At 28.4% G+C, this 17,003-nt stretch overlaps 1 protein-coding gene across 2 annotated transcripts in view; it reads left to right on the forward strand.

Annotated features, from left to right (window-relative positions):
- The first annotated feature begins 206 nt into the window (after window positions 1–206).
- The window catches only part of LOC113378816 (SLIT-ROBO Rho GTPase-activating protein 1-like), a 250,742-nt gene continuing 233,945 nt past the window's right edge, over window positions 207–17,003 (forward strand). For both annotated transcript variants that reach the window (XM_026619423.1, XM_026619424.1), the window contains exon 1: window positions 207–447. In XM_026619423.1, coding sequence (XP_026475208.1) covers window positions 351–447 — 97 coding nt within the window. In that variant the 5' untranslated portion in view covers window positions 207–350. The remainder of the gene's footprint in view (window positions 448–17,003) is intronic.

The following is a 17,003-nucleotide window of genomic DNA, read 5'->3' on the forward strand; positions in this document are numbered from 1 at the left end:
CTCGCTCGCTTGTTTACGTTCGCTTTATAAAATACATTTCGATTTACCTATTATAGTTATTTTTTAATATGTATTTTTTATTACAAAAATGCTCGTCTCGCGCACTTGTTTTAAATCAGTCCGCTTAATACTTAAATAATTATTTTATTTTGCCGGTACTATGACGGTTATTTTATAAATGTTTTGGTTTTGGTTTCAATATCAGTGCTTAGTGTACGCTTAACGATGTTTAAGTAATTATTATTATTATTATTTTAAGTTGTGTTATGTGCATATGTGTTGTTTATATGTGTTGTCTGCAAGATTGTTTTGATTTCCGCTTTTATAACCTTATTTAAATACTGGACATCATGACCAGTAATGTACCGATAATGGATGAAGAGGATTTGGAAGTGAAATCTCCAATCAGAAGATTAGGATCGACTCGAAAACTTCTAGTTTTTAATAGTAAGTACTCATTAATTTATTTTATTTATTTAATATATATATATATATATATATATATATATATATATATATATACAATTTTTATTTTTACAATATTTTACAATTTTTTAAAATTTTTCATAACTCGACGTTTCATCAATTTTTTATTTCATATTTATTTATTTTTTCGTGCAATTTTGTGTTTTTGTGTTGTTTTTCAAAGTTTATTTGTATGCACTGAAAATGGGTCAAATCAAGACCCGAAACGTATACATTTTTCATTAAAACTGTTTTTTAATTACTGGATGGATGCCCAATGAAACAATTTTATTATATTATTTCACCATCTGAAGAAAAACCTCTCGCTTTATATATATATATATATATATATATATATATATATATATATATATATATATATATATATATATATATAAAAAATCTGCACCTGTTCTATTATCACAGTGCTGTCTGTTTGGCAGTACTTATGTTTAAATCGAATGTCCATTAAATGTCCGGGTATGATTTATCTTCTTATATATAAAAAATGGAGCTCTCGATCAAATGATTCGGTAAAACTCGAAAATGGCTAAACCGATTTGGCCAGTCGTAGTCTTGCAAAATTCGTGCCAATCCAGAGATTGTCGGAAAGGTGAGATAATATTTCAAAATTGCGTAGAAAGTTTACATTTATAATTTGAAAATTTTTGTAGAAGCGTAATTTGAATAAAACAATGGACGGTGGCTAATACGTCAAATGTCAAACGTTTTTGACAGATGATGTTCAATTACGTTTAATAGGATGTTTTGCGTGAATATTATTTAATTATGATTAAATTGTAATTGTTAATGTAAAGTAGTTTTGTTCTTATACACAAAAACGTTATTAATCGCAAGTGTTACTAAAAACTCAAATTATCAACTTTTTTGAAATGTTAATATGAAATTGCACTTTTTGGCATATTTTTCTCAAACACGGTGCTCCGAAAGATCTCATTTGTATAATTATATACTCATTGGTGTTTATAAAACATTTTCTAGGTTATATTATTTTTTGTTTATGTTATTTAAATTCAGAACCTAAATTTGGTATCGATCAAATGGACATTTTGTCGAATAACATTTTCCCAGTTATAATTTCCCAGAATTTATCGAAGAATAAGTAGTAATATATGACGGTCCGGGGTTAAAAAGGTCCACCACAGATATGTCAAAATCAGTAAAGTTAAGCATTGTTTAACAACAATATTTGAAAGTAGAGGAAAAAAGATGTATAACCAGCTATAACCTTGACTTGAAAACGGTAATTTTTGAAATGGGGAAGATAAACGGAAATCTTTGAAAATTCATAATAAAAGTATTTTCTTCCGTTGGTAGTTTTTTAGCATTAGTTAAAAATGTAATTATTTTGTAAAATACGTTTAAAATTATAATAAGACTTTAAACCCTTTTGCCACCTGCCCGTTTCAAGTTACCCCGCCTATCGGGTGAAAAGGTCTAGATAGGTAAGGTTTAGAATATTCCTTACTTAGCAAAACAACGTTTGCCGGGTCAGCTAGTTTAATATAAATTTATATTTATTTATTTAATTGTTTTAGCATGTTATTAACATCCCGTAGGGTAAGTTATAGTAATCGTCCAAAAATCTAAATTGAAATTTTTGCATATCTTTACGTTTCAAACGTTTCTGAACGTTTTGGCATACCTTAGAAAAAATTGATGTGTGTGTATGTATGTATGGATACAGCGCGAAATCGTCTACAGATTTAAATAATTTAAAAAACATTCGATTCCTGCTGTTGGGGAGACGTGCTGATTAGTTTTTGGCAAAGACAGGTTAATGCGTTTCGGAGATACGGAGCAAATACAGAACATGGCAATTCAATTTTTGTGAGAACGATTTGAATGATTCAAAAAACATTTTACCTGCATTGACGCGATGAACAATAGATTAAATTTTTGTGAAGGTAAAAGAAAAAAAGTTAAAAAAATGCCAAAATCAGATATTTTTCACAGTATGAATCAACCGACATGAATGGAAATTAGAAACTTATATTTTACAAAAAAAATCTATATACAAATGTTTCAAATGTTTTCAAAGTTTGCAAAAATGTTCGAAAAAATTCAAAAACCTTACAAAAAAATCAAATTTTTCTCTTCTGGCCTTTTAAAAATTTTAAATTATGGCGCGGAAAGTTCCAGCAATTAGCCTTAAGACTTTATATTAAATTAACTACTATTGTGCTATTGACATGCGTAAAACAAATCTTATTTTTATGTTATTATTATGAACTGCTATTATGATTATATCGCGCTTAACTTTATTCAGATATCCAGTTAAGAAATAAGACAAAAAAAATCTAAGTGATCTTTAAATCTATTGTAATAAATCTCGTAGACGTTTCGGCTATCAGTTTCAGTGCGACATTATACAAGTAGTTTAAATAAACACAGTAAGTATAAACAATAAACAAATGATGTGGATATAAAACATATTTATATAATAATTATAAAATAAACAATACAATATGGGTAAAAAAAGCAAACCTAACTTATTTTTTCTTTTAATTAATTAATTTCAATATATCTATATATATATATATATATATATATATATATATATTTATATATATATATATAATAAAATAATAATAGTACTGCCCTAGGGCAGGTCCATAACCTGAGCTAAACTCCAACTGGATTCAGGGAAGAATAGTGTGAGAGATTTCCCATTGCCATTTCACCCCACTGTGCTCGGGCTATTTTCAATTGGAAACATATTTTGATCTATACTTTCAAGTAAAAGTAGATATCGCTGCTGCACGATTGTCCAGAGCGGGGTTTGAACTCAATCCCCCGTTTATACGAGTCCGTGTGCTTAAACACTATGCCACGAAACACCTCATGTATACATACATATTAATTTATTACTTCTTAATATTTTTTTCCATTCTTAACAACAAATTCTTCATATATAGAGATTAATACTCGATTATATGATATATGTGGGATTTTGATAAATTCATTTATTTTAAAATAGTACACTATATTATGCACAATTATATTACTTAATTCTTAAATTAGTGTAAATAATGAAGTATTTTTTTCAAAGCGATCATTTTCCATCGTTATTTCAGTCAATTATAGTTACATTAATTAAGAACCGATTTTCTTTTTTTATCGCGTAATTTGAAAGTTTGTATCACATTTCATAACAATTATTTACCAAGTTCATAGGCAAATTTGCATATAACTTGTATTCGAACATCTGTAAACAGTATTTATATACGTACATGTCTATTATGTAATGCATAATTACTATTCATCCCACTTACAATTAAAAATATAAACTTACTTTTGTTATCTTCTAATTTTTTGTCTTAAAATTTTTGTTTTATGAATTATTTCATATATAATAACGTAATAAAAATGCCGTTCAGAAAAAAATTATTATGATTAAAAGAATTATTAATCAAATGTAAATATGATAGTACCTTTACTTGAGTCATTATACTTGATTGATAAAAATCGCCGAGAAATATTATTGAATATGGAATGTTTTATAAATTTTATAACTTTCGATTTTTAACTTCCCATAGATTGAGTTATAGTAATAGCAAAAAAATCGAAATAAAAAATTATTTATCTTACGTTTCAAAGGTTTCTGATCATTTTGTTAGAAAAAATTAGACCTTGTTAGAAAAAAATGGTTGTATGTGTGTGCGGATTCAAATTTACGTCGCCGATTTCGGGAACACGGATGAACTTATTTGAATAATTCAAACAATATTCGATTCATATTGATGGGGAGACGTGCTGATTAGATTTTGGCAAAGGCAGGTCTAGCCGTTTCGAAGATACGTGGCAAAAAGTGTCAAAAATGGTAATTCAGTTTTTGAGGGAACGGAGCGTCCTTTCTGAGTGACTCGAAAAACATTTTTTTTATTAATAATACAAAAAGTAAAAAAAGCCATTTGTCGGTCAAAGATGATCATTAGACATAAGCACATCAAATTATTATATATTTTAATAATATAGTATAAATTTTGTTTACATTTTTATGGGTTTTGTTTCTTCTCTGAAACAGCTATGCAGCACGATTGCTTTGAAAACAAGATTTTTTAAAAAAAGTAAACTTTTTTCAAAAATTTCAAAATTCTCAAAAATCTAATTTTTACAAAGGTTTTAAATAATTTTAAAGCTTTTTTAAAAATCATTTTTTTGGTACGGAAAGTTCCATCAATTTGCCTTACGGCACTATGCTGTGCACCACTAGTTGTTTTTTATATGGTCCTCGATTATTTTTCACCGCACATGCAAATTAGAAAATTCTATTACAGTACAACTAGAACAATATTTATCAATATTTATCTTTACCTATTTTTCTAAATCATTCGCTTTTGGTAATTTATTTTATTACATTTACAATCTTATTATCGTTTTATAGAAATCATTGGTCAGTTAAGCGACGAGTTCCGATTGATATATGTATTTTTATATCAATTTATACAATTTATATAATAGGAATTTGGAGTTTCACATTCGAAAGAGTACTTATAGTTGTTCTCTTTTACGCCTATCTAGTTTTCTATCACAAGATTTTGTTACTTACAATTGTCTTCGCTGACATATACAAACTTAACAATAGTGTAAATATTTACTTCTCAATAAATAAACAATTTCGATATATCGTTCTAAGGTTACTGCAAGACATGTTGAGACGCCGCGCGGATTGTTGCATAAAAATCTGATATTTACAATTCAGATTTACGCGTTTGCTCATCGGGCTTATTAACATACAAGATTATATTGTCCGAAGATTGGACTTCATTATTGATGCGAAGCTGATGCAAATTTTACTGAGCTACACAATGCAATGAGAAACATTTGAATCGAATTTGATACCTCATTCTCTAGTCAAATACGTTGACTATACTGCTCAGTCTAAAGTATATGGTGTTATGCAACCATATGTCATTTCAGAAAAAAAAAATTATTTTATTTATTTATTTATTTATAGCAATCAAGATACAATTTATCTTATAAGCTATTGTGACACAAAGGAGAAAGAAGAAAAAAAAAATAAAAATAATAATAATAATAATGAATAAATAAATAAGTAAATAAAAAATAATACTAATTATATTAAAGAAAAAGAAAAAAAAAGAAATAATTAACTAGAGTTCACTCCAATGAGTAATTTTTTTTTATAGAAATTACATTTTTATTGGATAAGAAGAGTGAGGCATCCTATTCAAAAAGCAATTCACTTGTATTGACGTGGTGATTAATTTTTTTTGTATGGATTAACCGACATGAATGGGTACCACAAACTTTAAAGAAATTTCAAAATTTTCAAAAAAATCAATCTTTTAAAAAATGTGTAAGTCTTAAAATATCAGTATTTGCACAAATTTTCAAAGTTTTCAAAAAAAAATCTTTATTTTCCAAGCCCTATCAAATTCAAATTCTATCCTTTGTACTTTTATTTATTTAAATTTATGTTATTATTTATCATTATTGCTAGATATTATATTATTTAACAGTTGTAATAAATATTTTAATTAAAAAAAATTCAAAGCCCGCTTATTGTTTAATTTTTTTATATTATTTTTTTTTAAATGTTTTCAAAAATATTCAAAGTTCGCAAAAAAATCTAATTTTTTCTGAGCTTTTAAAAATTTTAAATTACGGTACAGGAATTCCAGCAATTAGCTTCAAAACATGATGCCTTGCACCACTAGTTGTCTCGTTTCTGAGTGCGATTTCTGTGTTTAAAAATCAAACTTTATTGATTTATATGAATAGGCTATATTGAGAACAATTTATACTAATTTGAGGGATCCAGAATAAAGTAACAAACTAGTGGTGTATGGTATCGTGCCTTAGGGCAAATTGCTGGAATTTCCCGTACCGTAACGAAATGTTCGAGGAATATTAAATGTTTTCAAATAGATTATTATAAATGTTGTAACATTGTCTAATATTTATATGAATTGCGAAGTTGAAATTATTTGTTTAAAGTATATTAAAACTGTAGTCATAATTAAAATTAAAATCTGAATTATTTTCGATATACAAAAAAAATTGAAAAAAAAAAATAGAAACCAAAATTTTTTTTCAAATGCAATTATTTTGTTAAACTAAGCAGAAAGTTCTTTGAATCATTCAAATCTGACGCTTAGTTCTCTCAAAAACTGCCATTTTTTGCACATTTAGGCTTATATTTTCGAAATGGCTGGACCTGTCTTTTCCAAAAACTTATCACCTCTTCTTACAATCATTACAAATTGAATGTTTTGTAGATCATTCAAATCGGATACTCCGTTCTCTCAAAACTCGATTCGTATCTTCTGCACTCTTTGCTTCGTATCTCCGTAACGGCTGGACTTGCCTTTGTCAAAAACTAATCAGCACATCTCCCTATCAATGAGAATCGAATGTTTTTTGAATCATTCAAATCGGTTAATCTGTGCGCCCGAAAACATGAACGAAAAATTGTATCCATACATACATACACATACACACACACACATCCATTTTTTCTGAGGTATGCCAGAATGTTCAGAAACCTTCAAAACGTGAAGAAAGGTAAAAATTTTCAATTTTGATTTTTGGACGATTACAATAACTTACCCTACGGGAAGTTAATAATGATTTATTATTTAATTGAACTCTGTTGAATTCTAAGAGATTAATTAATATATTGTTAATTATTAATTGTTTATACTGAACAAATTATCAAATATTTTATAGAGATTTTAATAATAAGTACAAATTTTGTTTATATTTCTATAGGTTCACGCCTCTGTTTATCTATTACACAGCGACGCGCTTTGATATTTCGTCTCTAAAACAGCCACGAACCGCGATTTCTTTGAAAAAAAAATTAAAAATATAAAAAAAATGTAATTTTTTAAGTCTTTTTTTATTTAAAAAAATTCAAAAATTTTCAAATATAAAATATTATGTTTTCAGTTTTCAAAAAAATTTAAAACTTTACGATCCTATGTCCCACTACTTTAAATTTTAATTTCCCAAAAAATATTTTGCATGAACATCCTTATCGCTAAAGACCAAAGTGGTTACAAAAATGTTCAGCGTCGGTACGTGCTCGAAATATGAGATTAAGGACATTATTGTGTTCTTTATACAGACCAGTGCGTCCTCAAAAGCTGCAACAATGAACGTGACCCCAAGCTTACCTAGCAAAGCTCTATCGCCCTTGTCGCTTTCCGCATCGTACCTGTGCACGTTTAATAATAGAACACATTATACCAACTCTCGAGCGATGATATAACTGGAATGCTTTGACAGCCTTTGTGTAATACTATTACTAATTATAAGGTGACCATAAATTTTTTTAACTTCCCGTAGGGTAGTTATAGTAATGGGCCCAAAATCGAAAATGAAAATTTTTGCATATCTTCATGTTTTGAAGGTTTCTGAACATTTTGGCATACCTCAGAAAAAATGGATGTGTGTGTGTATGTGTGTTTTGTGTGTTCGCATTTTTTCGTTCACGTTTTCGGGCGCGCGGATCAACCGATTTGAATGGTTCAAAAAACATTCGATTCCTGTTGATAGGCAGATGGTTGATAGTATTATTTAATATTATTAGAAATTATTTTAGTTCGCATACTAGGATTGTATCTAGATGATACGATTTTATTAAGAAGATAAAATTATATTTCAAAAAGATTTTTAGGCTACTAAAATGATCTAGAAATTATTAGAATGCCAAAGCACTAATGTCTGAAAAATATTTGTTTCCATAAAAGAAGAAATTATTAATTTAACAGTTTCATCAATATATTAATTATTAGCTAGCTTTTTAAATATTTTGAAGTACAGAAGTCTTTAAATATCTGTATATTTGTGAAGATACAACAGACATGTATACACTTTTAATCCCCATAAATACTAATCAATAGCAAATCTTCATATAAATTAGGACTTCTAGGGGATAAACTATTGAAGTAAATGAAATAATAGCACTAAATCCAATTTCAGATTTATTAACTTTAAAATAAATTGTGCAAAAATAGATATAGTGCATTAACGATATTTCTATTCAGTTTAAAAATTCTTATCAATTTTTAGATTGAGACGAATATGAGAATCATTGAAAATGAAACATAAAAACTTGATAGATCCACTTTATAGTAGAAAGATTAAAATGAATCACTATTAGCATATCTAATTTTACTGTATAACTAGATTCTGCAAACAAAACTTTCTGCTTGTTTTGACAAAATAATTGCTTTTGGAAAAAAAATTAATTTCAAAATTTTTTTTTCTCAAGTTTTTTTTTTAAATTTTTTTTTGTATATCGAAAATAATTCAGATTTTAATTTTAATTTTGGCTAAAGTTTTAGAGGTCACTTATATACTTCAAATAAATAATTTTAACTTTACAATTCAATTTATATAATTCTTATAAATATTAGACAATGTTATAGTTAAAACATTTCTCGAACATTTCGCTCCAGTACGGGAAGTTCTAGCAATTAGCCTTAAGGGACGATGTCATGCACAACTAGTTATGTTTTTTGTGATATCATTTATATATCAAACAATTTACGTTTAAACATGTGAATTATACTTATTATAAGAAACTGCATACATCTCTTTATCTGTTTTTTTCTATTTATATATTAAGCTTATTATATATAAGTAAGATATAACTGGATAATTGGGTATAAAATCATATATGGCCATATACATAAACCAATATTATCTCGTGTGTAAACCTTTTGCAAACAGTTCTGCACCCTGCTACGACCACTACTGCCTCTAGCGGCGCAATTCGCAATTATTCCGATGGCCCTGAAATATCCTTCTTTGCATTGACTAGTTTGAATTTAAAAAAAAAGTTTAATTAAAATTTTTAAATTTAGCAATTATAATGTAAACCTCTTTTAAAATATGTATGTATAAAACCTAGTTTGCGTAAATCAATAATTTATTATTTAGACGTAGATATTATATAAAATAAATATTGTTATTTGCGTACAAGTTTCAAGGTATTACATATATAAAACTATAACAAAATAACTAATTAACGTGTAACATTTTTTATTTTTTTCCCTTCTATATATGTTTGCTGTGCCATTCTATAAATATCGCACACATCACGCTTGATTCATCACGTACCTCTTCCAAAATATAAAATCATTTTAATATAAACAAAACGTATTAACATATAAATACATTATACGAAGACTGTTTTTTTTCTAAAATTTTATTAAAATATATTAAATGATTAATAAACAATACTTTGTTCGTTGGTTTTTAGCTAGATAGTGCTATTTAATTGGAAATTAAATCATAATGAAATTTATTATTAGAAGGATAATAGTAATGCATTTTAGTCATTGCATTTTTACGATTTTATTAACAAACTAGTGGTGTATGGCATCGTACCTTAAGGCAAATTGCTGGAACTTCCTTTACCAAAAACTATTTTTTTAAAAAAAGACTAACTTTTTTTTAAACTTTGAAAAAAATAGATTTTTGAGAAATTTTAAATTTTTGAAAAAAGTGGATTTTTTGGAAAAAAGACTTTGAAAAAAAAGTGTACTTTATTTTGAAATATTTAGGAAATTTTGAATTTTTTTCAAAGCAATCGCACTACTTTTAGATGCATATAGACAAAATATCGAAGCGCGTAAGCGCCGCGTAGCCATCTAACGATGTTACGCAACCCATAGAAATGTAAACAAAATTTGTACTTATTATTGAAATCTTTATAAAATATCTGATAATTTGATGTATATATGTTCAATGATAATTTTGAACCACCAAATGGCATTCTCTTTTCACTTTTTTCAATCTATTTCCGAAACCGCTAGACCTGGCTTCCCAAAAATTTAATCAGTTGTTTATCTTGTTAAGACAAATGAAATGTTTTCTCAATTATTAAAATCGGACGCTCGGTTCTCTCGGAAACTGAATTAGCAGTTTTAGTACTTTTATCCCCGTATCTTCAAAACGACTGGACCTGGATTGGTCAAAAACCTTATTAATCGGAATCGAATGTCTTTTGAACCATTCAAATCGGTTGATTCGTGCTCCCGATATCGCCGACAAAAAATTGTATCCAATCATGCACACATACACAAACTACATGCATTTTTTAAGATATGCCAATATGGAAACGCAGCGTGATTGCTTTTAAAAAAAGTGATCAAGAAACTCAAAAAGGTCAAATTTTTTCAATAATTTTGAAATTCTCAAATCTATTTTTTCTCGAAGTTTTCAAAAAATATAAAGTTTTTTAAAAAAAATAATTTTTAGTACAGGAAGTTTCAGCAATTTGCCTTAAGGCACTAGTTTAATATAAGGTAGGGTTGAGCAATTATATTGTGGAAAACCAAACCAAATTATATACCAAACCAAACTAATTCATAAACAATTCATCATTATTTTTTTATGGTGTCAACTTGTCATCTGGTCCTTTTTACCCCATTTTAAAAAAAATATAACTTTACTTATTTCTGAGATATCGGTGGTGACTTTGTTTACCGTTTACGGACCTTTACCGTTTATCGTTTACGGACCTTAGCCTTGCTCTATCATACTATATAACTGCCAGATACGTACTATTTACAACTTATAAATGCATTTACAGCAGAAACTCTTTATTATTATGATTCCGATAACGATGAAAATTTCCAACGTCACTGTGGCTAGAAAATCACTTTCCCACTTTGCCCTTTTGATTTTTTTGCAAGTCGCTTCTAAATAAATTTCGCTACAAAGCATGCGGGATGTGATGGATGACAATGAAGGGCGTTTTGATCATGATTCATGGTAGATGTAAAACTGATTTATTTATTGTTTTATAGAAAACGTTTATGAAAAAGGAAAATAAAACGAGGTAATTAATTATATTTACATATGATAATGTTTTCAATAGAATATAATATAACATGCTGTTCGATACAGATGGAAAAGTCTACATTGCAGTGTTTTCAGAGTTTAAAATTCCATCACAAAATTCATTCATTTTTTTTTTCTGATAGCGAGTGTGATATCTCATATTTTTATTGCTTGTATCATTCGATATATAAATTGCCCAGGAATTTAAAACCTCAACGATTTAGTGTTTTTTAATACTATCTTCCTTCATATTTTTTTAAAAACATTTGTCAGATTAATAAAAATATATCTCAATGCATTTGATTATTTATAATATAATGTTACCAAGGCTTTCAACATTTATTACAAAATTTATATAAAATATTCATTTAATAGCTTAGAGCTGGGCTTAAAGCTGTCCACTACCGACCATTTTTAACAACAATATTTGAAAGTAGAGGGAAAAATATGTATAACGATGTAGCCATCACACCACCTATATATAGATAAACGGCAATGTCTGAAAATTTATAACAAAAGTATTTTCTTTCGTTGTTAGTCTTTTTTGTGTGAGCACTGTTGTTTAATTTACACGACTTCAATATAATTTTTAAGTATACGGTATTTAATTTTTTTACAAGATGTTATTTTTAAGTTATATTCAATAGTTTTTTAATATAACCTTTATAAAAGCTTGCATGTGGGTGGGGTAAAAAGGACCAACTGAATCTTTATTCTGGCAAAGGTGTGAACAGTAAAAATTTTAAATAAAAATGTAAATTAAATTAAAAAAAGCTATTTTACAAGAGATAAGTTGAATAAATAGTTATTTCAAATATGCTGATGATTATTTATGACAAAATACCAGATCAAGGTCATGCACAGTGTGATCTCTGTAAAAATGTACCCATGAAATTTGTATTTTGCATTGATTGAATAATGTAGCTATTATTTCGTAAAATCCCTCTAAAATCAAAATAAGATATTTGTCCTGTTTGCCGCCTGACTTTTAATTTATTGATAATTTTTGTCGTTTCGAAATTAATTTTGTTTTTGATATGTCATATTAGAAATAGTTTTCTTTTGGAATACTATTATTTGTGCTAACTTGAGTGATATATTGAATTTAATTTAATTTAAAATGCTTTGAGTAATATATTTTACCTCTCCCCAGTTTTTACACAAAAAGGTATAGATATATCTATACTAACTAATAAAAATATTTTTTATCTTTTATATTAGTTATACTTATATCTTTATGAACTAATTTTAATTGTAATCTCTAAAGAAAATGCAACATTAAAAATAGTTTTTTCATTTGTTTTATCATTGAAAAAAATTTTTTTTATAATTTATTAAATCTGTTTGATATTTTATATATTAATACTTATTAACTTTCCATAGGGTAAGTTATAGTAATCGCAAAAAAATCGAGAATAAAAATTTTTATATATCTTTACGTTTCAAAGGTTTCTGAATATTTTGGCATACCTTAATTAGAAAAAATGGATGTATGTATGTGTGTGTGTGTGCGGATACAAATTTTCGTCGACGATTTCGGGAACACGGTACAACTGATTTCAATCATTTAAAAAACATTCGATTTGTATTGATAAGGCGACGTGCTGATTAGTTTTTGGAAAAGGCAGGTCTAGCCGTCTCGAAGAGGAGCAAAAAGTGCAAAAAACGGTAACTCAGTTTTTAAGAGAACGGAGCGTCGGATTTTAATAATTCAAAAAACATTTGTACTGGCAAAATGAAGAACTGATTAAATTTTTGGCAAAGCAGGTCTAGCGGTTTCGGAGATCTAGTGAAAAAAGTAACAAAAAATGCCATTTGGCGGTCAAAAATGATCATTAGACATATGCGCATCAAATTATCAGATATTTTATGGAGACTTTAATAATGTGTATCTTTCTATAGGTTTCGTAACGTCGTTTGTCCGTTAAACGGCGACGCGGCGCTTACGCGCTTCAAAATTTTGTCTCTATGCAGCTAGAGCTGTGCGATTGCTTTGAAAAAAGTTCAAAATTTTCAAAATATTTCAAAATAAAAAAAAACATTTATATCCAAAATTTTTATTTTCCACAGAATCATTTTTTTTTCAAAAATTTAAAATTTCTCAAAAATCTAATTTTTTCAGTTTTCAAAATATTTAATCTTTTTCAAAAAAAATAATTTTTGGTACGGGAGGTTTCAGCAATTTGCTCAATAAGGAACGATGCCATACACTACTAGTTTTCTGAAGTATTAGCTTTAATACTTTTTTGAACACAGCAGTTCAGTAATAGGGGTGTAGTTGTATATTATGCACCTCGGCCTCGGCGTTTAACGTGTTAACTATGTATTATATTTGACAACAGCGTTTGTCTTGGGTGCATTTGTCGCGCTTTTACGCTTCGTGTTGCCGGCGAGATCGTGAGCTGGGCCGACTCTCACGTACGGCTTGGCGCCTTGCTCGCCTCTTCACGTCTACTACCAAGGTCGCGGTATTTTCTACCTTTTCATGGATCTTTCTATATGCATATTGTACTAAAGTACAAATGCACATGACGCCAGTCAAGCCGCGAGCCATTCGAGGTATCCTTCAACTACTTTCCTCAGCTGTTGCCGCCGGAACATATTAGGCTGAGGAGACAGCTCGAATTAGCATCATTGCGAGTTTGTTACGATTTTTTAATGTTTTATCGTGTAAAAGAATCATTTTTTAACTTCCCGTAGGGCAAGTTATAGTAATCGCAAAAAAATCGAAAATGAAAATTTTTATATATCTTTACGTTTCAGAGGTTTCTGAACATTTTGACATACCTTAGAAAAAACGGATGTATGTGTGTGTGTGTGTGTGTATGTATGTATGTATGTATGTATGTATGTATGTATGTATGTATGTATGTATGTATGTACGTGTGTGTATGTATGTGCGGATACAAATTTTCGTCGACGATTTCGGGAACACGGATCAACCGATTTGAATAATTCAAAAAACATTCGATTCGTATTGATAAGGAGACGTGCTGATTAGTTTTTGGCGAAGGCAAGTCTAGCCGTTCCGAAGATACGGGGCAAAAAGTGCCAAAAACGGTACGTCCGTTTTTAAGAGAACGGAGCGTCCGATTTGAATAATTCAAAAAACATTTTACTTGTATTGATAAGATGTAAAATTGATCAAATTTTCATGAAGGCAGGTCTAGCGGTTCCGGAGATCTAATGAAAAAAAGTAAAAAAAAATGCCATTCGGCGATTAAAAATGATCATTAGACATATGCACATCAAATTATCAGATATTTTATAGAGATTTTAACAATAAGTATAATTTTTTTTTACATTTCTATGGGTTCCGTACCAATGCTTATGCGTTAGACGGCGGCGCGGCACTTGCGAGCTTTGACATTTTGTCTCTATGCAGTTCAAGCAGTGCGATTGCTTTGAAAAAAAGTTCAGAATTTCCAAAATATGTCAAAATGAAGAAAACATTTTTTTTCAAAAAATTTTTTTGTTTTCAAAAAAAAAAATTTTTTTCTCAAAATAATTTTCTAAAAATAAAAAATAAATTTTTTTTCAAAAAAAAGTAATTTTTTATCATATTTATAGTTTCTCAAAAATCTATTTTTTTCGAAGTAAATTTTTTTCAAAAATGTTAATCGTTTTTAATAAAATAATAATTTTTGGCACGGGAAGTTCCAGCAATTTGCCTTAAGGCACGATGCCCTAATTGCCTTAAGACAGAATTCCAATTTACAGCTAGTTTTAGTTCACTATAATGCGTTTTGCCATTACACCTAACCTCGGTTTCACACGGAGATACGTTCTATAAAAAATCGTGGAACTCGAAAATGTCTCTTTAACCGTGCTAAACGAAAATCACTATAAAAAACCTTTTTTTTGTTATTTTTTATATCATGAATAACAAACACATTGAACGAAAAATAAACTAGCTGTAAGTGGAATTCTGTCTTAAGGCAATTAAGGAATCGTGCCTTAAGGCAAACTGCTGGAACTTCCCGTACCAAAAATTATTATTTTTTTGAAAGCGATTAACATTTTTGAAAAAATTTTACTTCGAAAAAATTAGATTTTTGAGAAACAAAAAAAAAGTTTTCTTTATTTTGGAAATGTGATGGTAGGAGTATGGAAGGAGTATGGAGGAAATGTGATGATAGGAGTATGGAGGAAATGTGATGGTAGCAGTATGGAAATTCTGAACTTTTTTTCAAAGCAATCGTACTGCTTTAACTGCATAGAGACGAAATGTCAAAGCGCGTAAGCGCCGCGTCGCCGTCTAACGGATAAACATTGGTACGGAACCCATAGGAATGTAAACAAAATTCATACTTATTGTAAAAATCTCTATAAAATATCTGATAATTTGATGTGCATATGTCTAATGATCATTTTTGACCTCCAAATGGCTTTTTGTTTTATTTTTTTCTTAAGTTAATAATATACTTAATATCAGACACATTATTAAATTATAACCTCATTCATAGAATAAAAATTAGCAACATATATTATTCTTTCATTATTACGGAGACGGTTCACAGTTTTAATTTTGGTTTAAGATATAAATTTTCTTTTACTTACTCTCTAGCCTTTTATTTTTAACTTTCCGTAGGGTAAGTTATTGTAATCGTTCAAAGATCTAAATTATTTTTTTTTACATTTCCTCGCGTTTTAAAGGTTTCTAAACATTTTGGCATACCTATATTCCTATTGATAGATGTGCTGCTTAGTTTTTGGCAAAGGCAGGTCCAGTCGTTTCAGAGATACGGAGCAAAGAACGCAAAAAATAGAAATCGAGTTTTTGAGAGGACGGAGCATCCGATTTGAATGGTTCAAAAAACATTCAATTCGTAATGATGGGGAGAAGTGGTGATTAGATTCTGGCAAAGACGGATCCAGTCGTTTCGGAGATGCCGGGCTAAATGTGTAAAAAATTACAGTTTTTGAGAGAACTATGCATCCGATTTGAATGATTCAAAAAACTTTCTGCCATAGAAATAAAATTTAACTTTTTTTTTTAGAATACCGGAAATAATTCGAATTTTGTTTTTTTTACTAGCTGAAGTTCTAAAACTCAATTATATACTTCAAATAATTTTAACTTTGCACTTAAGTTTATATAATTCTCATAAATATTATACAATATCCTTCATTTTAAATTAAATTGATTAAGTTTTGTTCATTTACTTTTCTGTAAACATATATAAGTTACAGTATTTATAATAATCTATTTGAAAACATTTAATATTTTTCGAATTTTTTATTACGTTACGGGAAGTTTCAGCAATTTGCCTTAAGGCACGGTATCTTTTGTTATTGTCAAACTAAAAAGAAGTATATAAATTATAGATTTTGCAAAATAATTTTGTTATTTACTCACATTGAATTACACATTACGATATCGCTTACATATAAAAACTGATTAAAAACAAAGTTGAAAAACAATGATGCTCTTTATTTTGGTATTTCAAACAAGCTTATACACACATAAAATTTAGTTTTGATCATAAAACAGGCTGTTCCCATTTTATCTACATTTTTTCATCATAGACATGTAACATACATTTCATGGTAAGGGGGCGTTAATTAATCACGTGATCGATTTTTTAAGAATTTTTGGATCCTCCCTTCCCTTTGGTGATATTCAAAATTACCATCCTTTTCTACACCCCATCCCCCTCAAACATCACGTATATTTTTATTTACGAGAAAAA

This window comes from Ctenocephalides felis, unplaced genomic scaffold (genome assembly GCF_003426905.1).
Source record: "Ctenocephalides felis isolate EL2017-DRISC unplaced genomic scaffold, ASM342690v1 CF-g0.4_SCAFFOLD_01886, whole genome shotgun sequence".
In the NCBI taxonomy this organism is placed as follows: Eukaryota; Metazoa; Arthropoda; class Insecta; order Siphonaptera; family Pulicidae; genus Ctenocephalides; species Ctenocephalides felis.